This window comes from Podarcis cretensis (assembly GCF_951804945.1).
Source record: "Podarcis cretensis genome assembly, chromosome: 6".
In the NCBI taxonomy this organism is placed as follows: Eukaryota; Metazoa; Chordata; class Lepidosauria; order Squamata; family Lacertidae; genus Podarcis; species Podarcis cretensis.
Window position 1 is genome coordinate 42,696,066 of NC_137175.1, and position 25,695 is coordinate 42,721,760.

General features: G+C 42.6%; 1 protein-coding gene across 5 annotated transcripts in view; it reads right to left on the minus strand.

Annotated features, from left to right (window-relative positions):
• TMCC2 (transmembrane and coiled-coil domain family 2) overlaps positions 1-25,695 on the minus strand; it is an 87,902-nt gene that overhangs the window by 34,732 nt on the left and 27,475 nt on the right. The window contains exon 1 of one of the 5 annotated variants that reach the window (XM_079979240.1): positions 5,393-5,585. The exons of 3 other annotated variants lie outside the window; for them this stretch is intronic. In XM_079979240.1, the coding sequence (XP_079835366.1) occupies positions 5,393-5,533 (141 nt within the window). In that variant the 5' untranslated portion in view covers positions 5,534-5,585. One more of the 5 variants, XM_079979237.1, reaches the window with a different exon arrangement.

The following is a 25,695-nucleotide window of genomic DNA, read 5'->3' on the forward strand; positions in this document are numbered from 1 at the left end:
AGTCCCAAATGTCTGGAAGGTATCATTTTGAGGAAGGCTGGATTACAAGGACATCTATTTCAAGACACTGTCACAGATAGGGAAGTTTTGAGCGAAATGGAAAGTCTGGGAAAATGCTTAGCAGATGGGCATCCAAATGCCTTGTGCTCCAGGGAACCCAAAGAAGCCAGGAGTTCTATGGCCAACTGCTGATTTCATTTGCACAAGAACTTGGGGTGGCGGGGGAGACACAGAACATGACTTTTCATGTTTCAGTTCTAGCTGAGGCTACATAAACATAGTAAGGGTAAATGACGGCTATAGGCAAAGCAAATAACAGAGAAAGTAGAAGGAACAGCCACTGTCTTATTTATTTATGCGCATATATATATATATATATATATATATATATATATATATATGATTTCTATCCCACTTTCCTTATACAGGACTTCGCAAACAGACTTGGTTGGCACGAACAAAAGAGTGCAACATGATCATACACTCTCCTGCTTTCTCTGACCAAAATAAAACAGCATGCTTCACCCTAGAGGCGATGTGATTGTATTTCATTGCTGGATGACAGGAGACATGTATGTGGCAATCACAGCGTGCCTTTGTGAAGCATGGTGGAAAGAAAGCCACACGCAAAATCAGGCCAGCTTTTCTTCCCTATGAGGTAACTTAGATGACATACACCCACCCAGCTGCAGAGTTTTAAATCTGGCCCATTACCATCAAGCCACGCAGGCTTCAAGCAGTTCTCTAACTGAGGCCCTGGAATGTCTAAAGCATGATGACAATGCTTTAAGGAAAGGGAGCAGGCAGGGCACAGCTGCTGCTGTCATGTTTGCTAGAGCAAACTGTGACCCAGAGAGCCAGGGTTAACTCTGAAAACAAACTCAAGCATTTCAGAATGACCCAGCCAGATGACACATTAAATGTCTGAATGCATTGAGCGTTTGTGTATGTGGGTTTTTTTTTGGGGGGGGGGATCAGGATAGGGACCATCATGAACAGGGAGGTAGAGTTTAACCCTTTCTTCCTGTGCCACGGTTGCAATTAAAACTGCCCCCCTCCCACTGAAGCAACTCTTTGCCATGGTGGGGAAGAAGCCATTGACATCAACAATTAAATCTCTCCTTCAGCAAGCTACAGTCCCATTCCTCATCCCCTCTGTGTTGTTGTTGTTGTTGTTTAACAAAACAGATAACATGAAATGCATTGACTTATTCCACATGTCATCAAGTTTGGACCTTCTAAACCCAGAGAGCTCTTCCCCACCCCACAGTGTGTACATGACAATTGCAGACTTAGATTCATATCACCAGACCAAAAGCAGTGGCTTCTATACTGCAATTTCAAAGTACATAATACCAGGCACTTGCTACTGAGGGCCTAGGGTAGGTTGACAATGGAGCTCTATCTTTGAGCCCAACCCTCACACTAAGCAGAAGCAGAGGGAAGATTATACTTTTTCTAACAATTAAGTGACATCCTACAAGATTACATTTTTTAAAGAGCCATTGTTTTAGAGCATGAACTTTGAACATAATGTTAGGGTGGTGTATCTGTGTGACAGCTAAATGGAAGGATGTCACAAACCTAATTCCAATGCTCCCCCTGCCAAAGGAGTATCTGTGACTTTCAAACTGACAAGCCTCAGATCCTTCTGTATACTGTTGCTTCCTGGTCATAATGAACTAAAGCGGGCTTCCTTCTCAGATCCAGAAACTTCCCTCTGGGTAACACAGCACTCTGAAAGTGCAATTGCTGGTCACCAACCTTCTCCATTCCGAAAGAGTAATCATCGGTCTATAGCTACTCAGGATGTGTAGAATCTTTTATAGAGGTAACACCACTACAGACCTTTACTGAAAGAACAAATTCAATGAACAGCTTATGAAATATGAACTATCTGTTGCCAGCCAGGAATCAATCTCAGTCTCACACAGAATCAGGAAAAAGGCATGATGCAGGAAGTGTAAATGCAACCAGCTACACCACAATATTTGGCAGAACAGCAGTTTTCCCGGTACATCTCATGTACCAGAGTAAAAATATGCCAGAAGGGATCTTTGACTACCAGCTCTTATGAAGAAACGCAAACAATGGGCATTATAACAACAATCCTTAATTGAACCTATGGAATCTGGATAATCTACAGCTGATCTAAATCCAGAGTCTCTAGAGACTGCACGTGGTGTGTACAGCCCATGTGTGTGCAATGGGTAAAGTACTAGATCCAAACTAGGAAGAATACATTCAGATTCCTGATGGTTCTAAAATTAGCTTACCCCCAATGGTTGCTATGATGATAAACTTGAGTAACTGCATGAATTTATTTACATATATGTATTTAATTTTTAAAAAATAAAAATAAAGCCATCCTATACCCAAAAATTAATCACACCATGATATACAAGGAGACTTGAAAATGCAGAATCAAATATAATAAACAATGCAATACAATTCAGAGGAATAAAAACATTCAACCAGTTCGAAACACCATAATCTAAAATGCCTGGCAAAACAAACAAACAAGGCATTAACCTGGTATCAAAAAACAAAAACAAATGTTGGCACCTCCTCTCTTGAGGAGGACAAGCCCATAGTGGTGGTGCCACCACAGAGAAGTCCTCTCTATTATGCATTTGTAATGTGCTTCTTCTAAAGAGGAAACATGGAGAAGGGGCTTTTTTTAATTATCTTAATGCACAGGCGAGCTGATATGGGTGGAGGTGCTCTCCCTCAGATATTTGGAACCCAAACCCTTGAACACAGGAATTGCACTCAGTAGTGAACTGGAAGCCAATGTAGTTTGTTATGAACTGACATTAATACATCTCCTCGGTAAACCAGCCAGAATTTTAGCAGTCAGACTGGAGCTTCTGAACCATTCTCAAGATACCCATCATGCACTTATTGCAATCCAATCTGGAGGTTATCAGATCTGGAGGATCACTGTGGCCAGGCTATCCCTATGCAGGAAAGGCCGCAGCTGACAAACTAGCAGAAACTGGTAAAAGGTGTTTGAGGTCACTGAGGCCATTTATGTCTCAGCTGTCAATGTTGGATCAAAGAAGACCCCAAGCACCTTGTCCTAAGCTCCTAAGAACGAAAGGCAATATAGAAATGTAATAACCAAACAAACAAACAAACAAAGCTGTGGGAATGGGAGATCTTCAAACAGGTTATGGGGAGCTCTTACTGTTACTAGTATATATAGATGGGCTCTGTCCAGTGTGGACAACAGTGAGCTAGATGGATCTGACACAACATAAGGCACATTCCTGTGTTTGTCTGATCAATATGGCTACAAACAGCCAAAGATGAAACTAAAAAAGTGTTTGGATTTGTTCGGGGGGGGGGGACTGTACCCCCCAAATCCTAATTACACAGAGACTTGTGTGCACATGTTTGTTTTAGAAATATGTTGGCCAATTTCTGATTTAATTAGTCCCAGCATGTCTTCTGCTACTAGAAGAAACTGGAATAAACTTAAAGAACCAGCAAAGCTATTGCAGTAGCCAGGCCACACAGAGAATGTCACTAGTCTAAATCCAGACTCGGGGAGGGAGAGAAATATCACAATTAATTTATCATTACTCATCATACCATATCATACTGTGGAAATCATTTGCAGAGATTGCTGAGATGAGCATTAGTGAAGTGGATTGACTATGATGATGATGATGATTTATTCAATTTATTAACTGCTTTTTTATCTGAGTTGCATGCAGAAGGTCCCAGGTTCAATCTCTGTCATTTCCAGTTAAGCTTGGGAGAGACTCTGGTCTGAAACTCTGGAGAAGGTACTGCCACTCATTGTAGACAATATTGGGACAGATGGACCAAAAGTCTGACTTAATATAAGACTGCTTCCTATGTTCCTATGAAAAAAGAGAATCTCAAAGTGACTTACATTGTAAAAATGCAAAGATACTATAAAATAGCCCAAAGCAATAAAAAAATACATTGTCCACCCACCAGCAATCAATAATCAGATTAGATGGAGGACAGGGACATCAGTGGCTGAAAGCCATAATAGCTAGCAATGGAGCCTCCACATTCAGAGGCAGTTTGCTGATAATTACACAATGCTAGGAACAAAGAAGAAGGATAGCTACTGCAGACTTGCCCTGTTTGCAAGCTTCCTTTGGGCATATGAGTGGCTCTAGTCGGGGACAGAATGCTGTGCTAGGGAGATCTTTGTTCTGGCACAGCATAGCAATTATATTTATACAGATACTGCCCTATTTATCAGAATCGCCTTAAAACTCTCATCAATGGATTCAAGAGGTTCCTGGAACGCTGTAGCACAGAGCACTTTACATTAGAAGGTTTCCAGTGTGCCATATCTGTTTGAGCAGGAGCAAAAGAAAGGTTTTTATCTAGGACATGAAGGCACAGATCTCCCGCTGGAGCCAGGCAAATACTGTAAATAGATCAGCACAGCTGCTCTGCCTCCTCCACCCGCATGAGAGTACAGTCAGCCTGCTTCATCACAGGTGCAACCATCCTACACTCCCAGCACATACCCAAAACACACACTTCCCACTCTCTCTCGCTGGGTTGCAAAAATCACAGCAAGAGGCCAATCTGCCTCCATTTCAACTGTCCCACCACCTCTAGAGCTCTGTATTTGCTGGCAAACACGGCTGGGGGCACATTGTGCTTTAGAAGTGACATTGGATTCACACTGAATTGTTTCTGTTAAAAACGAAAAAAATTAATGCTGCAACAAGCGTCTTCCACTGTTGATGCTACAAGCCTCCGACCCTGGATTTCAACCAATGTATCCTTATGCTATTGAATTTCAAACTGAGAGTGATCAGTTACCTCTTTGTTCCACCTTTCAACAGCCTGCTCCATTGTTGCCTATCAGGCACCCCTCCCCTCTCTCCCGTCATTCACATTCCAAAGGTAGAACAATGCACTTCAAAGCCTCCAACTTGGGTATGAACCATCTCACCTGGGTATGAACCATCTCGTGGAATCAGGCAGGGGGTATAATCCCAGGTGACCTTCTGCCCCTCTCTCCTGTGGCACCATGTACAAATCCTGCTTGGGGTCCCAGCGTGCAGCAGCCCTTCTTGGCAAGGCGGAGGGTTGGAAGGTAAAATCTTACTTCAGCCATGCAGGAAGGCTCCAACCCTACAGAACCCTTCCATTCTGCTTTAATCCGACAGCGCCTGCAAACCATCCTGCTTGAGCGACAGCCAGTGGGGATTAAGGCCTGCGGGTGGAACACCAATCATTCCCATCCCTCCCACCTCCCCCTGCGGCTGCTCAGCGAGATGGGTGATTCCAGTAATCCCCTTCTGTCTCACTCTCTTCCAGGGAAGTCTGGCAGGTCACCAAAGGGGAGATTAGTGAGATAATGAAAATGCCCCCCTTGGAGCACTCCTACCTCCATTGCTGGGGTCTGCACAGCACCATCACCCTCTCCAGGCGAGGCAGATGCTTCAGTCACCCAGCAGTGGTTTGATGCGCGGATGGGAAATCTGTATTCCCCACCACCATGCAAATCCTTCTTGCAAGGCTGCAGCATCACCAGCTGGCTTCAGACAGAAATGCTGTGCTACCTTCTCTCACTACAAAGAAAACAGCCTCATCAGCAAGACAGCTGATGCTGAAACTCGCATCTTCCTCCTCCTCCTCCTCCTCCTACTCGGCAGTGTGCATTATCGTACAAGCATGAAACCCACCCTATGTGCAAGAACGTTCAAAGGAAGAAATGCATTAACACAGGATTTGTGCCTTATTGTCCAAGTGTAGGTATCAGGCACTCTGAAATACAAGATATTTGATTTCACAGACTCGTGATCTGAGCTGCTGCAGGTTAATCCTATGCTCCACATCCTGCTTGCACATCATTTGTGGAAGTGGTAATAGCAATGTATCCTTAATTAAATACTAATGCTAATTAATTAAACACCCATGCTAATTAAATAATTAAATACTAATTGCGCGCTAAATCTCAAATGGCAGATCCCATAATAAAAATTGTAGTTGATTTCAATACAGTGGAAAATCTACACTGAGAACTATTGTGCTGAAAAAAGCTGGACATAATGTTTCTTAAATAAAATCAATGTTGCTGTGAAAAATAATAACCCATGTTAGTATTTATATAGTGTCATCAATGCACAAGGTGTTTTGCATAAGCAAAAAAGATCGGTCTCTGCCCCAACATACAACATAAATGATTTATAATAAATAACAGGGAGATACATGGCTAACAAACAACAAATATATTATAGTAGGGCATTTAATGTCTTTTTTTAGACCAAATAAAATGTTGCAAAATAGGGAACAAGCTTTCAAGTTTTTACTGTGGTTTGGGGGTGGGAATTACGGATTGACTCAGCTACTTATTATTTTATATGTTATAAACAACACAGAGAGAGCTAACTGGGGATGAAGTTTTTCCTTAGAATCAAGCTTTTTCTTTTCTTAAAATCAAGTGGAACAGACCAGTGGCGTAGCGTGGGTTGTCAGCACCCGGGGCAAGGCAAGTAATTTGCGCCCCCTAACCCTAACCCCCAGACGTTGCGCCCGGTGCGGCCGGCCCCCCCTGCACCCCCCACGCTACGCCACTGGAACAGACTCCCTCGGAAGGTGGTAGACACTCCTTCACTGGAGGTTTTTAAGGAGAGATAGGATGGCCACCTGTCATGGATGCTTTAGCTGAGATTCCTGCATTGAAGGGGTTGGACTAGATGACCCTTGGGGTCCCTTCCAACTGTTCAGCTCTATGATTCCATGATGTAATTTTTATGAAATAAATAAATACTTCTATTCCATGCTCTCTCTTTCCCTCTCTCCCCCGCCCCCCGTATTTCTCCACTTTCTGGATCATCACTGCACTTTTGCAGGTTCGATCCCCGTATGGGACCGCTGAATATTCCTGCATTGCAGGGAGGTGGGCGAAATGATCCTCAGTGTATTTTCCAACTCTATGATTCTATCTAATACTACTTAACCCTGTTCATTCTTACTGCCTTGCTTTCAGACCTGTCCCTTTCTCCTAGGCATCTATAGATACAAGCCTTTTCCTTACTTATGCTGGCTAAAAGGTATGGCCCTGCATTTCCCCCAAATAAACAGTACTTGTGGTAATAACAGTCATGCTAGTAGTCATGGAATCTCTCATCTCAACTAACCCCATCTTGAACTGAAATTGAAACAGGAAGCTTAATCTGCAGTAATTAGCAGCAAACATGTCAGATGGCAAGATCTGGCAGTCATATTATACATGCAACACAATCCCTCCATATTTACTCAGAACTAAGTCTCACTCTGTGCAATAGACATATTCAAAAGTATGTGCAGGATTGCAGGCTAGGGAACTCTAAAAACTAACAGACTTTGCCAAGTTTCAGTGGAAATATGGACTGGCAGCTCTTTTCACACTGCCTGTCTGGGGAGGAATAAGCTTGCAAAGCTCTGAATGGGGTAAGGGAAAGGGCTATACTACTTGCAGTGAATTTCACGCCAAACAGCCTGGAAGCTGTGGTCCTGGATATGCTTAGTCCAGGGTAAAAAGAAAATAAGGCAAAAAAGGGGTAGCAATGAGCAGAATATGGCAGATATCAGAAGAGTAGCTGTGTTAAGTCTGTTGCTACAAAACAACAAAGAGCCTTGTGGCACCTTAAAACCCCACACTGGGCAAAAGATTCCTGCACTGCAGAGGATTGGACTAGATGACCCTCATAATCCCTTCCAACTTTACAATTTTATGGCATATCCATTTGGGCCTGGTTCTTGTTTTGCATTTCCTTTCCCTTTGAACACACACCTCTACATTCCCTCCTTTTCCACCAGCAACACCATCTGTATTATACTTCATGAATCTGATGAAGTACGCTGTGATCCACTAAGTCAATTACACTGGTCCCTCGGTTTAAGAACAGCTCTGTTTATGAATGATTCGGTTTACGAACTCCGCAAAACTGGAAGTAGTGTCCCAGTTTGCATACTTTACCTCGGTCTAAGAACGGAATCCAAATGGTGGCAGGGCCCCGATGGCAGGAGGCCTCATTAGGGAAAGCGTGCCTTGGTTTAAGAACGGTTTCGGTTTAAGAATGGACTTCCAGAATGGATTAAGTTTGTAAACCAAGGTACCACTGTAGGTTTTAAGGTGCCTCAAGACTCGTTTATTCTTCTGGCTGGTTTGATCATTCTGGATGGTGGGGGAAGGGGGCCTTGGGGATCAGAGCCCACCCTCCCTTTCGCCACTGATATATTCATACTATCTCATTAAGGGCCTCAGCACCAAATCAGGCTCCTGCTGCAGCAATATTATACTGTATAGGAAACTACTTGTGTGGTGGTTACATTAGGCTGCCATGATATACACATTTTAATAGGAGTATTTTAGGGAAGGTGGAAGATTCAATTTGGTTTTAATCTAAAAGCAAAGCTGCCTAACTCACACAAATTTCTTAAATAACACAATTTCTGAAACAATACACAAACTCTATTTTCCTTTTCCCTGGCCATCCTAGTCTGAAGTTAAGTGTGTTTTCCTGTGTATATTCCATCTGAGAAGCTTATAGATCCACTGGAATAAATTCCACAATGAGAGCTTCCGGATTTCTTAATCTCACCCTGTTATTCCAAGGGACATAAAAAGATTAATATGCCTTGAAGCAGTTCCTGAAATAATTAAATACTGGGTTGATTTACTCAGCAGTCCAGTCAATCACCTGATTCCCGAATGTCTCCTGCCCAGCATGATTTTTGTGAAATTCTAACTTTGTATCATTTTATTTTGCTGCCAGCAGAGGGAGATCTGGATTAGCAGAAGTGGAGCAGAAGAATGGAGTTGTCTGGGGCGTCTTGGGATAGAGTGGCCTTGGAGAGGAGATGGTGAGTCAAAACTGTGTTTGACATGGCAGACAGCAGAGACTTAATTGCACGTATCAATAGCAATGAAAAGCTCTTGCTGATGCAGAGCAATTATATAAGAGATAAATAATCTAGCTCTTACGCTTAAGATATTATGCAATGAACTCCCTATTTCTTTTCTGTTCTGTTATCACTATGTTTTACCTGGTGTGTTCTTACTATTTTACAAATATTCAGCACATACGAGTCCCTACAGACCTTCACAAAGAAAGGACAAAAAGATAGGGATTGACATTCTGTTTGTAGCTAAAATGTTAGTAAATCATAAATCCATTTATCTAGAAATAGACTGATTCTTTTTCATCATAGAACTTAGCTAAAGGTATGCATTTAAACAAACCATCACTGGTGCTCTTCAGATGCTTTTTGGCTACAACTTCCATCAGTCCTAGCCAGTCCACAATCCCCCCCCCCCAATTTAATGCCTGTTTAATCTATATTTTTTTCCTTTCTTGCAGAAATTGACTAGAAGTTTGTTTTTGTTTTCTAATGTTGCCAACAACTTGTTTGCCATCTCATTGACCAGTTACAATATTAAGCCCCCATCTGGAAGCACCATTTGTGTGCATGCACTTAAATTCAAAAGGAGAACTTGCTGACATACAACTGAGCACGTGTACAACTCCCCTCTCCACGCATTCGCTCCTCATGAAGATGTTGGAAGAACATATCCTTCGAGCATCTGACACAACTTTAAAAAACATTCTCCCATAATGTTTTAACTTTCAAACAGGCTGCACATAAGTGCTATTTATTGCCACCAAGGTCCTTACAAAGCCAATATTTTATTCTGTGATCCGCCCTAAGATCTCTGGGTATAGGGCGGTATATAAATTCAATAAATAAAATAAAGATTATGTTGCCACATACATTTTGTTAGATTTTTCTCTAAATGCCTTCTATAAGTAGATAGGCAAAGTCTCTCGTGTGCCACCCTACAGAATTAGACAGAAGCTTTATGCTGCTCTGTTATGCCTGTGTATTTTGAAGGTCCTCAAACTTTAACAATGTGGGACCATCAAGTCTTGAAATTAAAGTGGGATAAAGGCAGGACGATTCTTGATAAAAACCCCAAGACCCACCCTGCCTCCTCCTAATTTTACCCAGATCATACCCTGCTCCCCCTTCCCTTCAATAAAAGAGTAGCTAAGCAAGCTATCACAAAATATAAGGGGGCTGAGTTTTGTTGCTCCTGTTTTTTGAGCACTGTCCATCAATTAAATTATGACTTTGTTCAGAACTCACTTGTCAGTCCTGTCCCTTAAGCCAGAACTTTCTCAGCCATTAGCCCCTGCTGCTGCACTGTTGGTAGGGGGACTGATAAACCCCTATCCCATGTGCTCAAAGAATGCCGGAATGTGTGTGTCACATGGCTATAAGGCTGCTCCTGCCCCTCCATGCCCAGCTATTGACTTGCTCAGAAACCACACACCCTACTAGTTGTGCATTCACTATGTATGAGAATAAGAAGGTGCCCTATGTAAGTGGAGGCTCTACCATCCAAGGGGAGATCCTGGGTTACTCAGGATCTCCCTTGATGGTTGAGCTTTACATGCATATGTTGATAAGTGTACACAACCCTTTTTCAAGCATACTAAGTGAGGAAGAGGCATGACCATAGGTGTGTCAGCAGCAGGGGCAGGCCTACCCTTCTTATTTGGTGATCACTCAGAGCCAATTAAGATTGTCTTCCATGAACACGGTCTTAAAGTGTGTCCATAGGTGACTGTGGACACCAGTTCTGGGAACATAGGTTTCCGGGCAAGAGTTGATCATGGTGAGGGTTTGCCAAACGTGCCTCCTTCTTAGCACGTTTCTCCCTTTCGTCCTGAGTTCAAGCTTCTTCAAAGTCCACAACACCTTTGGTAAAGGCTGTTCTCCAACTGGAGTGCTTCACAACACACACACACACCCTGTCACACATTCTTTTAATGAGTGCAAGGGGATCATTTGGATCCCCTTACCCATTGTTGGTAGCCTCGCAGCTCATCTGAAATGTCCCCAGACCCATTGACGGGTCCCAGCACACCTTCTGGAAATTCTACATGGACCCTTCGCTTGAGCCCCGTCTACTGATCTCTTCACCTGAATGAAGGCTGTAATAATGAGGCACTGGAACCATTCATTAAAATGTGAGTGAATCGGTTCCAGAAAGCAGGCCAAGGCAGATGATTAATGCCATAAGGAAATAATCCTAACCGTGAAGCACCAGTTTCCTTTATTGGACTGGTAAGTGATTTTACTTACTCAGCCCAAAGCAGCACAATTATGAAGGGCTTTAAAATAAATGAAGTCAAGGTGTGTGTGTGTGTGTGTGTGTGTGTGTGTGTGTGTGTGTGTTCTTAAGTATAGCAAGCAAAGTTGTTGCTTTAAAAAATGCTGTGTCATCACTGGTTTTCAATTGTCTGAAAGCACCAAACGATTTCAATTATACTGAAAAGTTCTTGATTGTAGGGGATTTCTCCTAACTAAAAGATATCAACTTTAGACTGATTTGAAGTTCTAACATGATACGGGTTCCACTCACAGCAGACCTACAATCTCAGACAGTGTCTCCTCGACATTCACCTTTGTGGCAGTAGCTATTATTTTGGTAACACTGCAAAAAGCTACAAATCAGGAAAAGATACTGCCTGTCCACAGCCATAAGATCAAAGCTTCTCATGACCTACTTGCAAGGCTGAGAAAATGCACTGGCTATTCCCATTGTCCAGATAACAGACACCAGAGATTTAATTAAATGGACAGCAGCTGGTTTCAGATTGTCACAAATTTGGCTTCAATTAGCTAAAGTCTCAAACACCACAGAACTTAGCCCAACTGGGACAGGTGTTGGGAAGGTTCCAAAAGATTCCCACAGGGAGAACAGGGAAACTAGAATCCATGAAAGGAAAATGTTGTTAAAGCAACTGTGCCAAGCAATACTTTGGGCTTTCAACATACATGCTATTATTAACTGTATTATTTCAAAAATTAACTAATATGGGACTCAGACACCACATACCCACTACCAGTAATAACAACTGGTAGAAATGAACAAAGGCCCTGAAGGCCAACCACAAGGAAACATGTAGAGATCAAGGAATGGTCAAACAATAATTTCACATGCATACAAGTGCAAAATCAAATATTATTATTATTATTATTACCCAGTGCCCACTGGAAAGCTTGCAGTTATTTAAAAAAGTTTCCAAAACACAATGGGTCATGTTGCAAATGAAGATTCCTCCTTTACTGATAAAAGTTCTGAGGCAATAGGATGCAATGAGCCCAAAACATGCGCCAACAAAATGATATGATTCCATCTACTCTGTGGATAGGTCTACAAAACAACTGCTCTGTCCCATTCCATCTTATAGCAGTGACCATCACTGCTGCAGCTGCTGTGGCATTCTGCCCAAGCAAAACAGGACAAAACGGAATAGCTCTGTCCTGCTTGCCTTAAAAAGCAAAAGGAAATCTCCTTGTCTCTGAACATAACAAAACTATCCAGAGCTAGGCTCTCTCGATCAGTTTGTGAGCTTGAAAGCAAGACACCCTTGGAATACTCCTCCTTTGACTCATACATGCTTTCCCTATACTAAAGCCACAGCTCCCATTACCAGCTTCAGTGGAACCCCTGCATAGTCACTGTGAAAAGAAGTCATTGAGAGCATGGTCCTCCATGAATTTGTCTAGTTCTCTTTTACAGCCATCCAAGTTGATGGCCATAACTACCTTTTGTGGAAGCAAATTCTGGGATTTAGCTATGCACTGTTTGCGTAAGTTCTTTTTATTCTCTGTCTTGAATCTTCCAACATTCTGCTTCCTTGGATTTTCCCCAAATCCTATTATGTGAGAGGAAGAAAAAACTTTTCTCTAGCCACTTCTTCTACTCCTCCTATAACATTATGCCCCTCTATCATGGCCCCTCTTACTCATCTTTTCTCTAAATATACATACCCCAAATGTTGCAGTCTTTCCTTATAGATGATCCATCCCCTTGATCATGTTGGCTGTGCTTTTCCAAACATTTGCTGCTAACGAAGGAGACTTGGTGCTGTCATAAAATGACAAGACCCAGGTTCCTGGAGTTGAAGCCATTATAATTAAACTGGATTGCATTTGCAAAAGAGATAGAGCTAAGGGGATATCTGTTTATTATGTTTTGAGTCTGCTTTTGGGAGAATTATTGTCTCGGAAAGTGGCTCACATCAATACAGAAAAAAGGGGGGGAGATGCCAAGAGAAAAAGACAAAATGAGTGGAGGAATAATGTAGATGAAGGAGAGCAGTCCTTTCAGGCCAAAACAAAATCCTAAGCAATTCAAATTTATATCCATTTTGGGCAGGGCTGATCTTACCTTGTTGCTGTTCTTGCTTGAATAGCAGCTAATGACTCGTGTTCCTTTGGCTGATGGATGGGGCCAAGGTTTTCTTTTCCCTTTGGTTCTACAGTTCCGGGGCAAGGAGGTGGGAAGCAAGCTTGCTGCAGCTGCTCCTTTTGTGGCTGATGGATGGGGCCAAAGTTGGCCTCCCCTTTGCCACGATGTGGTTCCTGAGAGGCAGGGCAGGAGGAGCAGGCCCCTCCACCCCCCTAGCCTTTGGGCACTTGGCCAATAGCAGAGGCCAGAACATGCTGCCCTTCAGCTCTGCAGTCCCATGGTAACTTCGTCAGTGACTGGATTAATATATGCCTGATGATTTTCCTTGATCACTTCCTGATTTGTGCTCCTCCTGCATTGCGCGATTTATTAACAGGCTTGCATGAAAGCAACAAACTTGTTTCACGAGACATACACGCTTAGTGCTAAATGCAAGCTCCCAACTTTTCGTGAACAGCTTTGACTTTCATGCCCTAAAAGCACACCGGCAAATGACCCCTCCTAGAAATCATGCCCCATGTCCCTAAGAGGCCATTTGTTCTGGAGGCTTAAGTTTAAGTGCCAGCAGGTGGATGAAAGCTGTAAGAGGCACATGTAAGAAATCCCTCTCAGGGAAAGAGAAAAAGGTAGAGTCAGATACCTTTACTGTTGCAACCTCTTCACGGTTGGCTAGGTCAGCCAAGATCACTGCATGCTGCACAGAGAATGGGAAGCATAGTCCTTCAAGTGTGGCACAGAGGAGGAGTAGAGGAATAACACAGCCATTTCTTTATGGCATCAAGAGACTAATCGTAGTCATTCAAACTGTTATATGGTACATGGGTGTGTATGTTTTAGAATGCTCTTTGGTTCATAGGTTTGGACATTTGATGTATTGTTAAAACACACAGTGTGCATATACAAGCACAAGAATGCATGAGCATGCATATGTATGGTTTTTACAGCATTAATTAGGCCACACTGCTGCTGGGGTTGGAATGGCACTAGAGTCACTGAGATGTCAGGACATAACCTCCATTTGTACACACACATGGTTATCACATGAGCCCATTCATCCATGCATGTGTGCGCACACACAAAAACATACATAATAGGAATCACTGAACAAAGAAGGTGGCTTTTGTTTCACGGGACATGGAAAAAATATATGACACAGTACAGGTTAGAGTTACTGTCTTTTCAGAACAAACTGTGGTGTTGTTGTTGTTTTTCCATTGCTCTAAGAAGGCCCCTCAGCAACAAAACCCTTAACTTTCATTCCTGTGGCATGCTTAATTATTCATTGTGCGGTGGTTATGTTCATTTAAGCTTTCTTACCAATGCTTTTGCTTAATGCACACAATTTGGCACTGTCGCAATGGGAGGAATTAGACTCTCCAAGCACCCTTTAGTGTCAAGTCAGTTTCTGGCAGATCATGAAGAGCGGCAGTACAAACCTGTTGACTAGACAAAGGCTTATCTGCACGCACCTAAATTAATCTTGTTAAAACCAGACGTAAACTCAATTAAGATTAACTAGCACTATTTAAAGCACAAATGTTTAGTGAACTCAGATTAATTTTTTCCATGTTAGGACTTCTGTTTTGCTATATTCCTTTTCTAGGGGATTCATTTCACCCTTCTTTTGTGGAATTCGAGTTAGCATTAGTTTGGCCCATTCAGTTCTGGTATTCAAGAAAGTTTGTGTTTTTATGATTGCCTTTCCGGAAGAGAATTTTCATGATTAATTCAGTATCTTTCATTAGTCTGCTTGACTGTATCCACCCAGCGCTTCATATCCCACCTGCAATTCTACAATTTTATTTATTGCCATACATTGCTTTGGCCCTGAAGAGTGATTAAATAACTGGAAATAAGTGTATGTGATACAGGAATATTACAATCACTCTAATGGCATGCAAGCCCTGACCTTTAAACTCTCATGTTAACTACAGTATATATATATTTAATGGGGCACCAGTTTTGTCTCAGCTTTTAGAAAACTAAAACATAAATGCATGCTAACAAGTAGGAGAACAAGATATTGTCTTTAATACTAGAGCCTTTTGAGTAAGTCTCTGTTTATAAACATCCTACTATTCTATTAACAGGTGAATAACAGAACAAAAAGAACCATCAAAACATGGACTTGCCAGTTTTTTCTAGGACAGGTCCTGTGTTGTCAGGAGGACACATGCCCTAAATTTTTGCTTATGATGCAGAGCTATTCAAGATACACAGGGCCTAAGAAATGAAAATGGTGGCAATCCTACTCTGCACTGAAGATAAAGAGGGCCCACTTTATAATCTCAGCTAAAGCCACTTCACACAATCCATTTTTAATCTTTTACCTAGTTGCTGGCTGCTTTCCCGGCCCAATTCAAGGTGCTCACATCAGTGTTTAAAGCCATAAAGGATTTAGCCCCTCAAATATTGAAAGACTGCCTCCTTTCCTAACGCCCTCTCACGTGCTAAGATCAGCAACGGGGGCAGGAAAGGACATTCTCTGTGGCAGCCATTAAGCTGTGCAATTCCTTCCCCTCAGAGGTGAGTCTGTCACCTTCATTGCATAGTTCCTGCTATTTGCTGAGGGCACACCTCTTTATCCTGGACACTTGAGCTATATATATTTTCGCACCCACTTTATTCTTGTAACAGTGATTTGTCTTAAATGGTTTTTAATATGGCAATTTAAATTGCTGTTACCAGTGCTTTTTTTTAAAAAAAAAATGTTTAGGGGTACTCTCATACCCCTGACTCAAGAAAATCACCATTTTATAGTTCAAATTGGTGGAAAATAAATACAGTAAATGGACAAAGATTCACAAAATGTTTAGGGGTATGTGTACCCCACGAAAAAACAACAACACTGGCTGTAACCCACTGTGGAACCTTGTGGTGAAGTGTAGGTAAGAAATCAAATAAATGCCAAGTAATTCTTATTGCTTTTCCAAAAAGAGAGAGAAAGAAATTGAATGAATGATAATTTGTTTATTTTTAAATTTTGAAAAAATATATGTCCTGCCCTTTGGTATTCTACTCTTAGGGCAGCTATCAGTTAACAAATAGAAAAATACAGCTTATCAAAATAAGAAATGAAAGACATTAGAACAGCAAAAGCAATTAAATAGCAAAATAAAACCGTTTCAAAAGGCTGAGAGTGGGAGGAACATTCTGAAGATGGGGTGCCACTAGTGATGTGAAGTGAGAATATTCTCTGCTAGAAAATTCTCTGGAGAATATTCTCCACAAACGTTGAATTTTCAATTTCAAGTTTGGTGCAAAAAAAAAATCAAAGAATGCGAATTCACTGCATTGCCCCACTGAATAAAAGTATCTGTACAGTTTTGGGTTGCCATCTGAACAAGTTTACCCACGAATAAACATGTATATTAACTAATTATATCATTTTCAATGCATTAAAATTATATCATTTTCAATGCATTAAAATGAATATTCTCCTATTTTAAATGAAGATTCTCTAAGTTCTCATTAATCGAGAATATTCTCCGAAAGATTATTCTCGAGAATTTAACATCACTAGGTGCCATAGCCTGACTAGGTTAGGACACCCATAGAAGATGCCCCAACAATGACCTATGCATAGGGGCATGTTTGTGTGGGGAAAGGTGGTCCTTCAACTACCCAGGGCTCTAAAAGGTAAGCATCACCACTTTGAATTGAGCTCAGAAATAGACTGTGCATGTGTTTTTTTAAAAAATAGCAAGGCAATTTCTCTTGAGCCACTCCCAGTTCAGAGTCTAGCAGTTGTATATTTTGTACTAACTGTAGTCCTCAAGATGTAATGTGCATGTACTACACATTATAGTCATCTACTCTAGAAATTACCAAACTGTGACGAACTGTGGTCAGGAGAGGTCACAGCTAGGACACCACTTGGTGAAAAACACTTCGTGTAACAGAAGCCATTTGGACATCCATTGGAAAAAAAGGACCAATCCTTTAGACAGCAAGCACGATTATTTGGGGAAACAGCAACCCCACCCAAAACAGGGTGAGCACCAGATCTATGTCAGACAAGCGGCTAATCAAAAGCATTTCTGCCTTGTCGCAAATGAGCAGCAGCTTCTCATCTGCGGTCCTGTATTTCAACCCAGCACTTCCTCTGCCTCACTCACGTGAAAAGGAGAAGTTGAGCATGGTGTTGTCAGCCTTTTGGTTAACACTTCATTTCAGAACTCCAAATGACCTCACTATGTGGTTTCATGTAGATATTGAAGAGCATGAGAGCCATGGTGGAACCTTGTCAAAAGCCCATAGCAGGAAAGCAACGGTTCTGAGCAGTAGTTTCTTGTAGACAAAACAAGTTGACTCTTAAATGGGATTTTGGAATACTGAACCAAATCATGATGATTTTCTGCATTACATCCAAATCCTAACCCATACACTGAGTAGTATTTGAAAACTGTACTGAATCCCAGTGTGGTAAATTGTGGTTTCATAAGCTTGGTTCAATGCCCCCAAATCCACAAGAAAAAAATTAATACATGTTGATTTCAGCTGATTTAAAAACAAAACAAAAATGGCAGTTCTCAATCTTGCCATATGGTTGGGTTTGTCTCAATTCAGTTTTATAGTTAAAGGACACAATTCTGACTCCTACTCCCTGCCCCAGTGGGATTTTGCATGCCCAGGTGCCATGAGCTCACTGCCCCATTTGGCACTGCAATCCAAAAAACCATTTACAACAACATTATAGGGTTCAAATTAGGCCACAGCTTTATTGATTATACGTGCAATGGGTGTGGCATAGGCACTGGGTCAACCAATATCAGCCAACCTGCCTGCTAGATGATCAACCAAGGGATCAAACCAATATCGAGGAGGCCCTATGGCATACACCAAATAGGAGCCACCTCTCCAGGATTGACAACTCGAATAGTGCTATGAGTCTAGCCTCCACTTGAGCATCTGGACAGAAGCACCTCCTCCAGGATCCATTTAGTGGGATGCCCCATTCCCTTGGAGGGGCAGGCAGGGGCTTACAACCTCCCCTCCGACCATGACTAGGTTTTACCCAATGTCTTCTCCGCCAAAGTTGTGACAATTGTTACGAGGCAGGAGAAACCCGCCAGGGTCAGTAGGGTCAATAGACTTGGTGGGAAAATTCCTCATTGGCCCCAAATATGGTGAGCAACTTTGCCCAAAGCAAGATCAGATCCAACCTACCCACCAAAGTACCACCACAGCCCTGACATATACAGCAATTGAAGCAATGTGGGGACAGGAGGTTTTCGCCCAATGCTAATGTGCAACAGCTGTGACACCAACTTGGGATCCAACAAATCCAGGGTTGGCTCAACCCTATTCCTCCTCACACTTGGAATGCCCCATTTGGGAGCTTTCTTCTTGCCCATGCTAGCAGAGATACCACCGTGGACTATCCACATGCCTACTCAGCAGTCAGTAGGAAGCTGGCTGAGAAGAGTGGACGAATCCTTCCACCTAATCCAAACACACACACACCAGCCCAGTGTAATGAGGGCTTGGACTATCTTCCAAACCATTAAAATATGTAGTGGTGAAACTAAAAGGTAAGGTAAAGGATCCCTGGGTGGTTAAGTCCTGTCAAAGGTGACTATGGGGTGTGACACTCATCTTGCTTTCTGGCTGAGGGAGCCAGTGTTTATCCACAGACAGCTTTCTGGGCCATGTGGCCAGCATGACTAAACTGCTTCTGGCACAACGGAACACAGTGATGGAAACCAGAGCACACAGAAACGCCATTTACCTTCCTGCTGCAGCAGTACCTATTTATTTACTTGCACTGGGATGCAGGTGGTGCTGTGGTCTAAACCACTGAGCCTCTTGGGCTTGTCCATCAGAAGGTCGTGGTTCAAATTCACATGATGGGGTGAGCTCCCATTGCTCTGCCCCAGCTTCTGCCAACCTAGCAGTTCGAAATTGGTGAAACTATTACCAGGGTGTCATAAGAATGATACCTGGCAAGTCTGCAATGAAACCCCAGAAGAAAACATCATTACTGCCCTCACAATGCACCAGGGCAAAGGAAAGAAACAATTACCAATTAAAATTCTTGACTATAACAGAAAAATTTACTGTGGCAATACATAATCAAATGTACTTGCAGACATGACGCTGCCCAAAGGTAAAGTATAAACAATGCTCTACAGGAAGCCCAAACCAATCCCAGTGTGGATCGCCCATCAAATTCTACAAACAACAATATAGCTTCCATGCTGTTCTTTCTTTGCAATTTCTGTGAGTACAAAATTCTATCTCCAACTTGGTGAAAAATTCAGGACCTTTTCCTAAAAAAATCAGAAAGGGCCGTTGCCACAGGCACAATAACAGCTAGATGGATGGTTCGTAGGTGTGTGTTTTTTAAGCCAACAACAACAACTAGGCTTTTGCTTGGGTCCTTATGGCTGGGTGCATTATGTGCTCATGCGTGTCTGCTGTTGCTACGTGCCAAACGGCAATTGAAATAAGAGAAGAAAAATGCCGGTGCCGCTTTTCCATTGCCTGCTCATCATGCAACAAAAGGATCAAGATCACATTTCATTCTTTAGAGTAATGCAGAAAGACATTCATTTCAGCCGCTCAAGGGGCAATTGTGGTTTGTCATGATCCATCTGTGTCTCTCCTCTGGATCCTTTTCTTCTGAATCTATAAATCAGGATGCCAGGAGGTCGCTGTGCTGCTGAATGGTATCAGCGTGGAACAGGAGCCTGTCACCCGAGACCTTTCATTTCCTTTCAAGCAAGAAAAGCTCTGTTGGTGGTACCCATCATACAGGGCACCTCAGTCGCAGCAGGCATAAAAGCCTTTGGAACGGGAGCCAAGAGGCTATTTCCCCCTTGTTTTTCACGGCCTAAATAGGCTTTTGCTGAAATTAATGTAAGTATGGGGTAAATGTTTTCAATTTCAATTTGTAGAAAGCTTTAAAAAAATAAATAAATCTTGGGCTAACTTTAAAAGTTTTTGAACAGTTAGTTGTTTTTAAAGAAATAAATATTCAATATGTGGTTTAGGATATCCTTCTGCTTCAGACCCAAATGTCAGCCTCAGATGTTGAAACTGAAATCTGCAGTGGCTTCCACATTTCGTTTTCAGTTATGAAATTAAATTGGGATCAAATAAAGCAAGCCCTGTCTCTTCTACCACTAATCAAATGGTTTCCGTGAGCTTTTAATGTTTGGTTGGGGATAACTTTGCCAAGGCCACAGAGGGTGCAGAGAAGCCACCACAGGACAGCTTGGTGCATATGAGCCTTAGAGTTGCTAGAGCTAACATAACTGGGAAAAACAGCTGCTTGTTCCAGAGCCTCACAGCCTGACTGACTGCATAGTTTCATTTGTTAAATGTGTTTTTACAAGACTTTGGAAGCTGCTCTGCATTGCAGCTTACAAACATGTGAATGTGGCTAAACAGATGCTTACACAATGGGAAACTTGCTTGTTTGAATCATGTCAGATTCAGGCTTAGGAAACCCCCCCCCCCCCATTTACTGCAGAAACAACCCTCAGATCACAGTCAGCAGAGACCTATGGACAGCTATATCTCCCTGACTAGTTTCTAAAAACATGGTACACCCAACTACAAATATGGACATCCCATTCACACAACAACAACAGGTGCACACCTAAAGATGTAATATAGATGACTGTATGGAAGCTGCATACTGGCAGCCTTCCTAATGAAGTTTGTTTGTTTGAAGTGTATTATCTCATTTACTTATTTATTTATTTATTTATTTATTTATTTATTTATTTGTATTAATTTATTTATTTTCAAGTTCAATAAGTTTATTGTGCTAGCCAAAGGTTATTACAAAACCATGCAAACACAGACGATATAAAACAAAACTTCTGCTTAAACAACCAGAAACATGTTATTGCAAGCAAGACTATAAATGAAGAGCCTTCACAACAACATACAGTGCAATTATTATTATTATTATTATTATTATTATTAATTAAATTTGTATACTGCCCTTCATCTGAAGATCTCAGGACGGTTCACAACATAAAAATACAAAGTGAAAACACAAAATACATAATAAAAAAAAGCAAGAGCAAAGCAAGCCAATTATCACAGGGTCCGGGTCAGTTCATATGAGAAGAGCTGGTCCTTGATGTATTGCAAGCAATGCCACCCATCCCTAACTTGGACTGCCGTTCCAGAATGATACCATGGTAGATGGTACTGAAAGCCACTGAGAGGTCAAGAAGAATTAAGAGGGACACATTTCCTCTGTTTCTCTCCCAACACAGGTAATCAGATGGGACAACCAAAGCAGTTTCTGTCTCCAAACTGGGCTGAACCCCCAGATGAAATGGTTCTAGTAAATCAGTTTCCTCCAAAAACGCCTGAATCTGGTTCATAACTACCCGCTCAAGAACCTTGCCCAAGAATTTCATTGTAGACTTCTGAATCTCCCTTACAATTTACTGCTATTCGGGATTTTTATTTTCAAACGTATAGCCTGCCTCATCCTTTATATTAGGGCTAGGCAACCTTTTATTCTGCTGAGAGCCACATTCCCTCTAGAGTAATCCATTGGGGGCCATGTTCCAATAGTTGATGGAGCCATATCTGATGATGAGCAGAGACAAAAGTGCTCCGGATGAACTAATCTAGAACAAAGTCTCCCCCACCCACTGGACTTCAATCTTCACCTCAGATTAGAATTCTCAATCCTATGCAGATCTCTCAGAAGTAAGCCCTGCTGGGTTTGATGGGGTTATTGTCAGATAAACATACACAGGGATTGGGAGGAGTTGCTTGTTTTTAAGTAGAACAGACCAAGATAGCTACCATTCCAGAAAGCTTTAGTGTGTCAGAGAGAGAGAGAGAGTGCACAGATGCCTACCAATTTGTTCCCAGTCAACTGGAGAAAAGCTTATTTTCATCCAGGTTAAATACTGCCCCTTGTGGTAGTTTCCACTGCTCTTGTTAAGTTGACAGCAATTACTTTCTCGATTGGCTTTATCAATTCTCTTTTGTTAGCTTGCCCTCAGCTCTTGGACTCAGGTGAGATAAACATGAAAGCCAGCATGTCTAAACAATTCTAATAAGCCAAGGCTTCCAGAAGGTCAGGCTGATAGAAGTTTGGAAGTATTTGGCATCTGCAGCTGAAGCTACAAAAAAAAGCCCATCCTGATGAAAGTAGGATGGGCTGCAGTTCAATGGCCTTTTCAGCTTTGCAGGCATCAAAAGAAAAGCCCCAATTCAGACCCTCAGCATCTCCAGAGAAAAGATCTCAGGCATGGGAAAGGTAAGGCGTAAGAAGGACCTGCTAGATGGGGCCGATGCTTCATCTAGTCCAGCATTCTGTTCTCACAATAGCCAACTAGATGCCTATGGGAGCTCTCTCCTCACTTGCGAGTCCCAGCACTCAGCATTCAGAGGTTCAGAGGCTTCAGCCATAACGTCAGTGGCTGATGCAAGGCACTGCCGGCTGGGAGCAGCCTCTTTAATGCTGCTCTGCCATAACCTTATGGTGCAGAGTTTGCGTCACTCCACCCTTCAGCTGATGCTCAAGAGCAGCCGCCCAACTGCAGCAGCGAGTGCACACCGTCAAATTCCTCCTGATGGTTCACATGATGACCACATGTAGAAAGATGAGAATGTGAAGAGAGCTGTCGGCTATTCCTGTGTGGCTGCTGGAAAAAGAGAGGTCACAAGGAAAGGTGCTGGCTCACTACTTGGGGTCCACATCACTGTATCATGTACAACAGCCTTCCCCAACTTGGTGCCCCCCTATGTTTTGGACTACTAATGCAGTCCCCCAACAGCATGGCTGTGCTGGCTGGGAGTTGTGGTCCAAAACATCTGGAGGGCACCAGGCTGGGGGAGGTCGAGACAGATGAAGTGGACAAAAATAATAATAATCAGCATGGCTCAATTTCAGTCTCTCTGTGAGCAACATGCAAAAGCAATTGTGCAATTAATTCCAAATAACAGACATTTGCAATTTAAGGTCTCTTTCCTTGTCTAACTAGCTCCCTTGGCTAAGTTTAGTACTGAATAACTTTGGCTCAATGCAGCCGGGAATCTCAATATGCAGAAATGATGGGACTATGTTTTAGAGGGCCAGGACCATAGCTCAGTGGTACGTTTTTATTACACTGAGGCCAGTCACTGCCTCTCAGCCTCACCTCCCTCACAGGACTGTTGTAAGGTTAAAATGAGGAGAACTATACATGCCACCTTGAGCTCCTTGGAAAAAAGGTAGAATATAAATGTAATCAGTCAGTCAGTCAACCTAGCAAGTACCAAATACTTCCACAATTGCTCTGCATAGAGGATAGACCATAAGTCATTGAGGGGAAGGGAATATCCCTCCATAGGTCATTAAAAAGCACCCATGTGCCTATAAGCCTGTACAAGGCACTGTAACCATGACAAGACACTACTGGAACACAGGAGCATCACACATTAAGTCTCTGAGCCTGTCTGGAATGCCTGCCTAATGCATCAATAGCAATCAGCGACAGCGGCAGCAACAACAGTAATAATCCTGGTGTGTGTGTTTCTCTCTGCCAGGCAACTGGCTTTCCATCTTTAAAGCAATCAGCTAAAATTGCAGCTCTCACTTATCTCTAACCCTCCCAGGCAAATAAGCAAGCTGGCACCCTTGATGTCATTCCAAGCTCAGATTCATTTTGGCAGGAGCCTGCAGCTCTCCAGTCCCGATACTCACTCTCTCAGTCTACAAGGAGACACAGCTGTTGGTTTTGTAAGATACAAAGCAAGAGAGAATTGAGGATCAAGACTTTATCGGTTCTGTTTCTGACACTGAGAAGGGATATGTTCTCTGGCAGCCCAAAGAGGGGCGGGGAAAAGGTATCAGGATACCTCTGCTAAACAATTTGGAGGATGTTGTCTTCGGAGAAGGGGGACTTAAAACCTGGGATCCCATAGTTAGTGAGAGAAATATCCAGAGAAGCCCCTTATCATTTTGAAATGACAGCACTCATAGTCAAAGACAGAAGGAAGAAGGGAGCTGCCAAATGGAGAAGGTAGCTGCCTGCAAGATGGCTAGCTTGCTGGCCAAAATCAATTTTTTAAAAAAGAAACCTTAAAACTGTACCACTTGGCATTAACTTTGTTCCAATGATCCAATACCTTTGGGAGGCTGAAAAAGAAAACCCCTGAGTATTCCACCCACTGTCCTTACTAACAAGTCACAATGAAGTACTGATGGCTGTGTGATCCAATGCTCTCACCCAAGGCATCTACTTTTCGGCCTATTTATGAAAAGGTAGTTCCCCTGCCACCTATGAAATATTGTCTCTCATTTGATTGTGTGTGGGTGCATTTGTGCATGCGCACACATCAGTACACATGTGATTGTACCTCTTTTGCACAGTGCAGGTGCTGTAACTATGTAGATATGTTCAAAACAATGAGAAAGGTCTAAGCGTATGTCAGGTAAGCATATAAGCAGCAGCCAGTTACCCCACCATACACTAATGTGTACAGACACCCACACATACACACAAGAAATTTATACACTATAAATCAGAGTGAGCAGCAGAAGGGGATTTGGGATGCCAGAGGAGTGTTTGGGGGGTGAGGCACTCTTGATACTGCCATCATTTTAAAAAAGAAGCCAAGTCTCAACAGCAGAGTTCTCATATGTCACAGGTACAGCAACAGGACCCAGACTTCAGAATGGGCTAAAAATAATGTGAGGGATTGGAATTCACCCAACACTATCCCAGCCCCCCTTCAATGTACATTTCCATCTGGCAAATGTGCAAGGGGCAATGCCTGCATGATCTTCCAAGGAACGTTCAAGATCCTCTCTTATGAGAAGCAGCTGTACCCATGACCTCCACTTTGATTACTACTTGCAGTTGCTTGATAGGAAACGTTTTCTACAGAGCAACAAACAGTGCATGTACAGAACGACAAGAAAATACCAAGACTTCAGTATGGAATTAGCCTGATCCTGCTGACCCCAAAGGAACCAGGCAATTTATTGTTCTCCTAGTGGAAAGGTCTTAGCAGCTGCAAAAGCCCTTACTTAGGATTTGCAAAGCTCCTCACAAACTCCCCCAAATCCCCTCACTGAAAATATTCACAGTCACATCCGCCACCTTCATTTCACCCAGAGACGTGCCCAGGCATCTTCCAGGCACCCAAAGCAACACGTTTGCTCAGTAAAGATGGGCTGCTTACGCAGCATTAAAATTCAGCTCACAGGTATGGGTAATTGCTGTTTCATATCTCTCAGTATTGTTGTGGCCAAAAGAGAAACTTTACAAAGATGCTCAGGATAGCTTGGCTTTATGGCTGTCGAGCCCATGCAGAAGTCAGAGGGGGACTCAGCCAGGTACACTTGCCCTGGGACTTGGAGGGCCAAGCTGATTGGGGGGCCCTGCCAGGGACTGGGTGCCTTTTTGTTTGAGTTTATGACTTTATTCTAACAAGACTCCAACTCTGGATCACAGGCAAGCTATGCA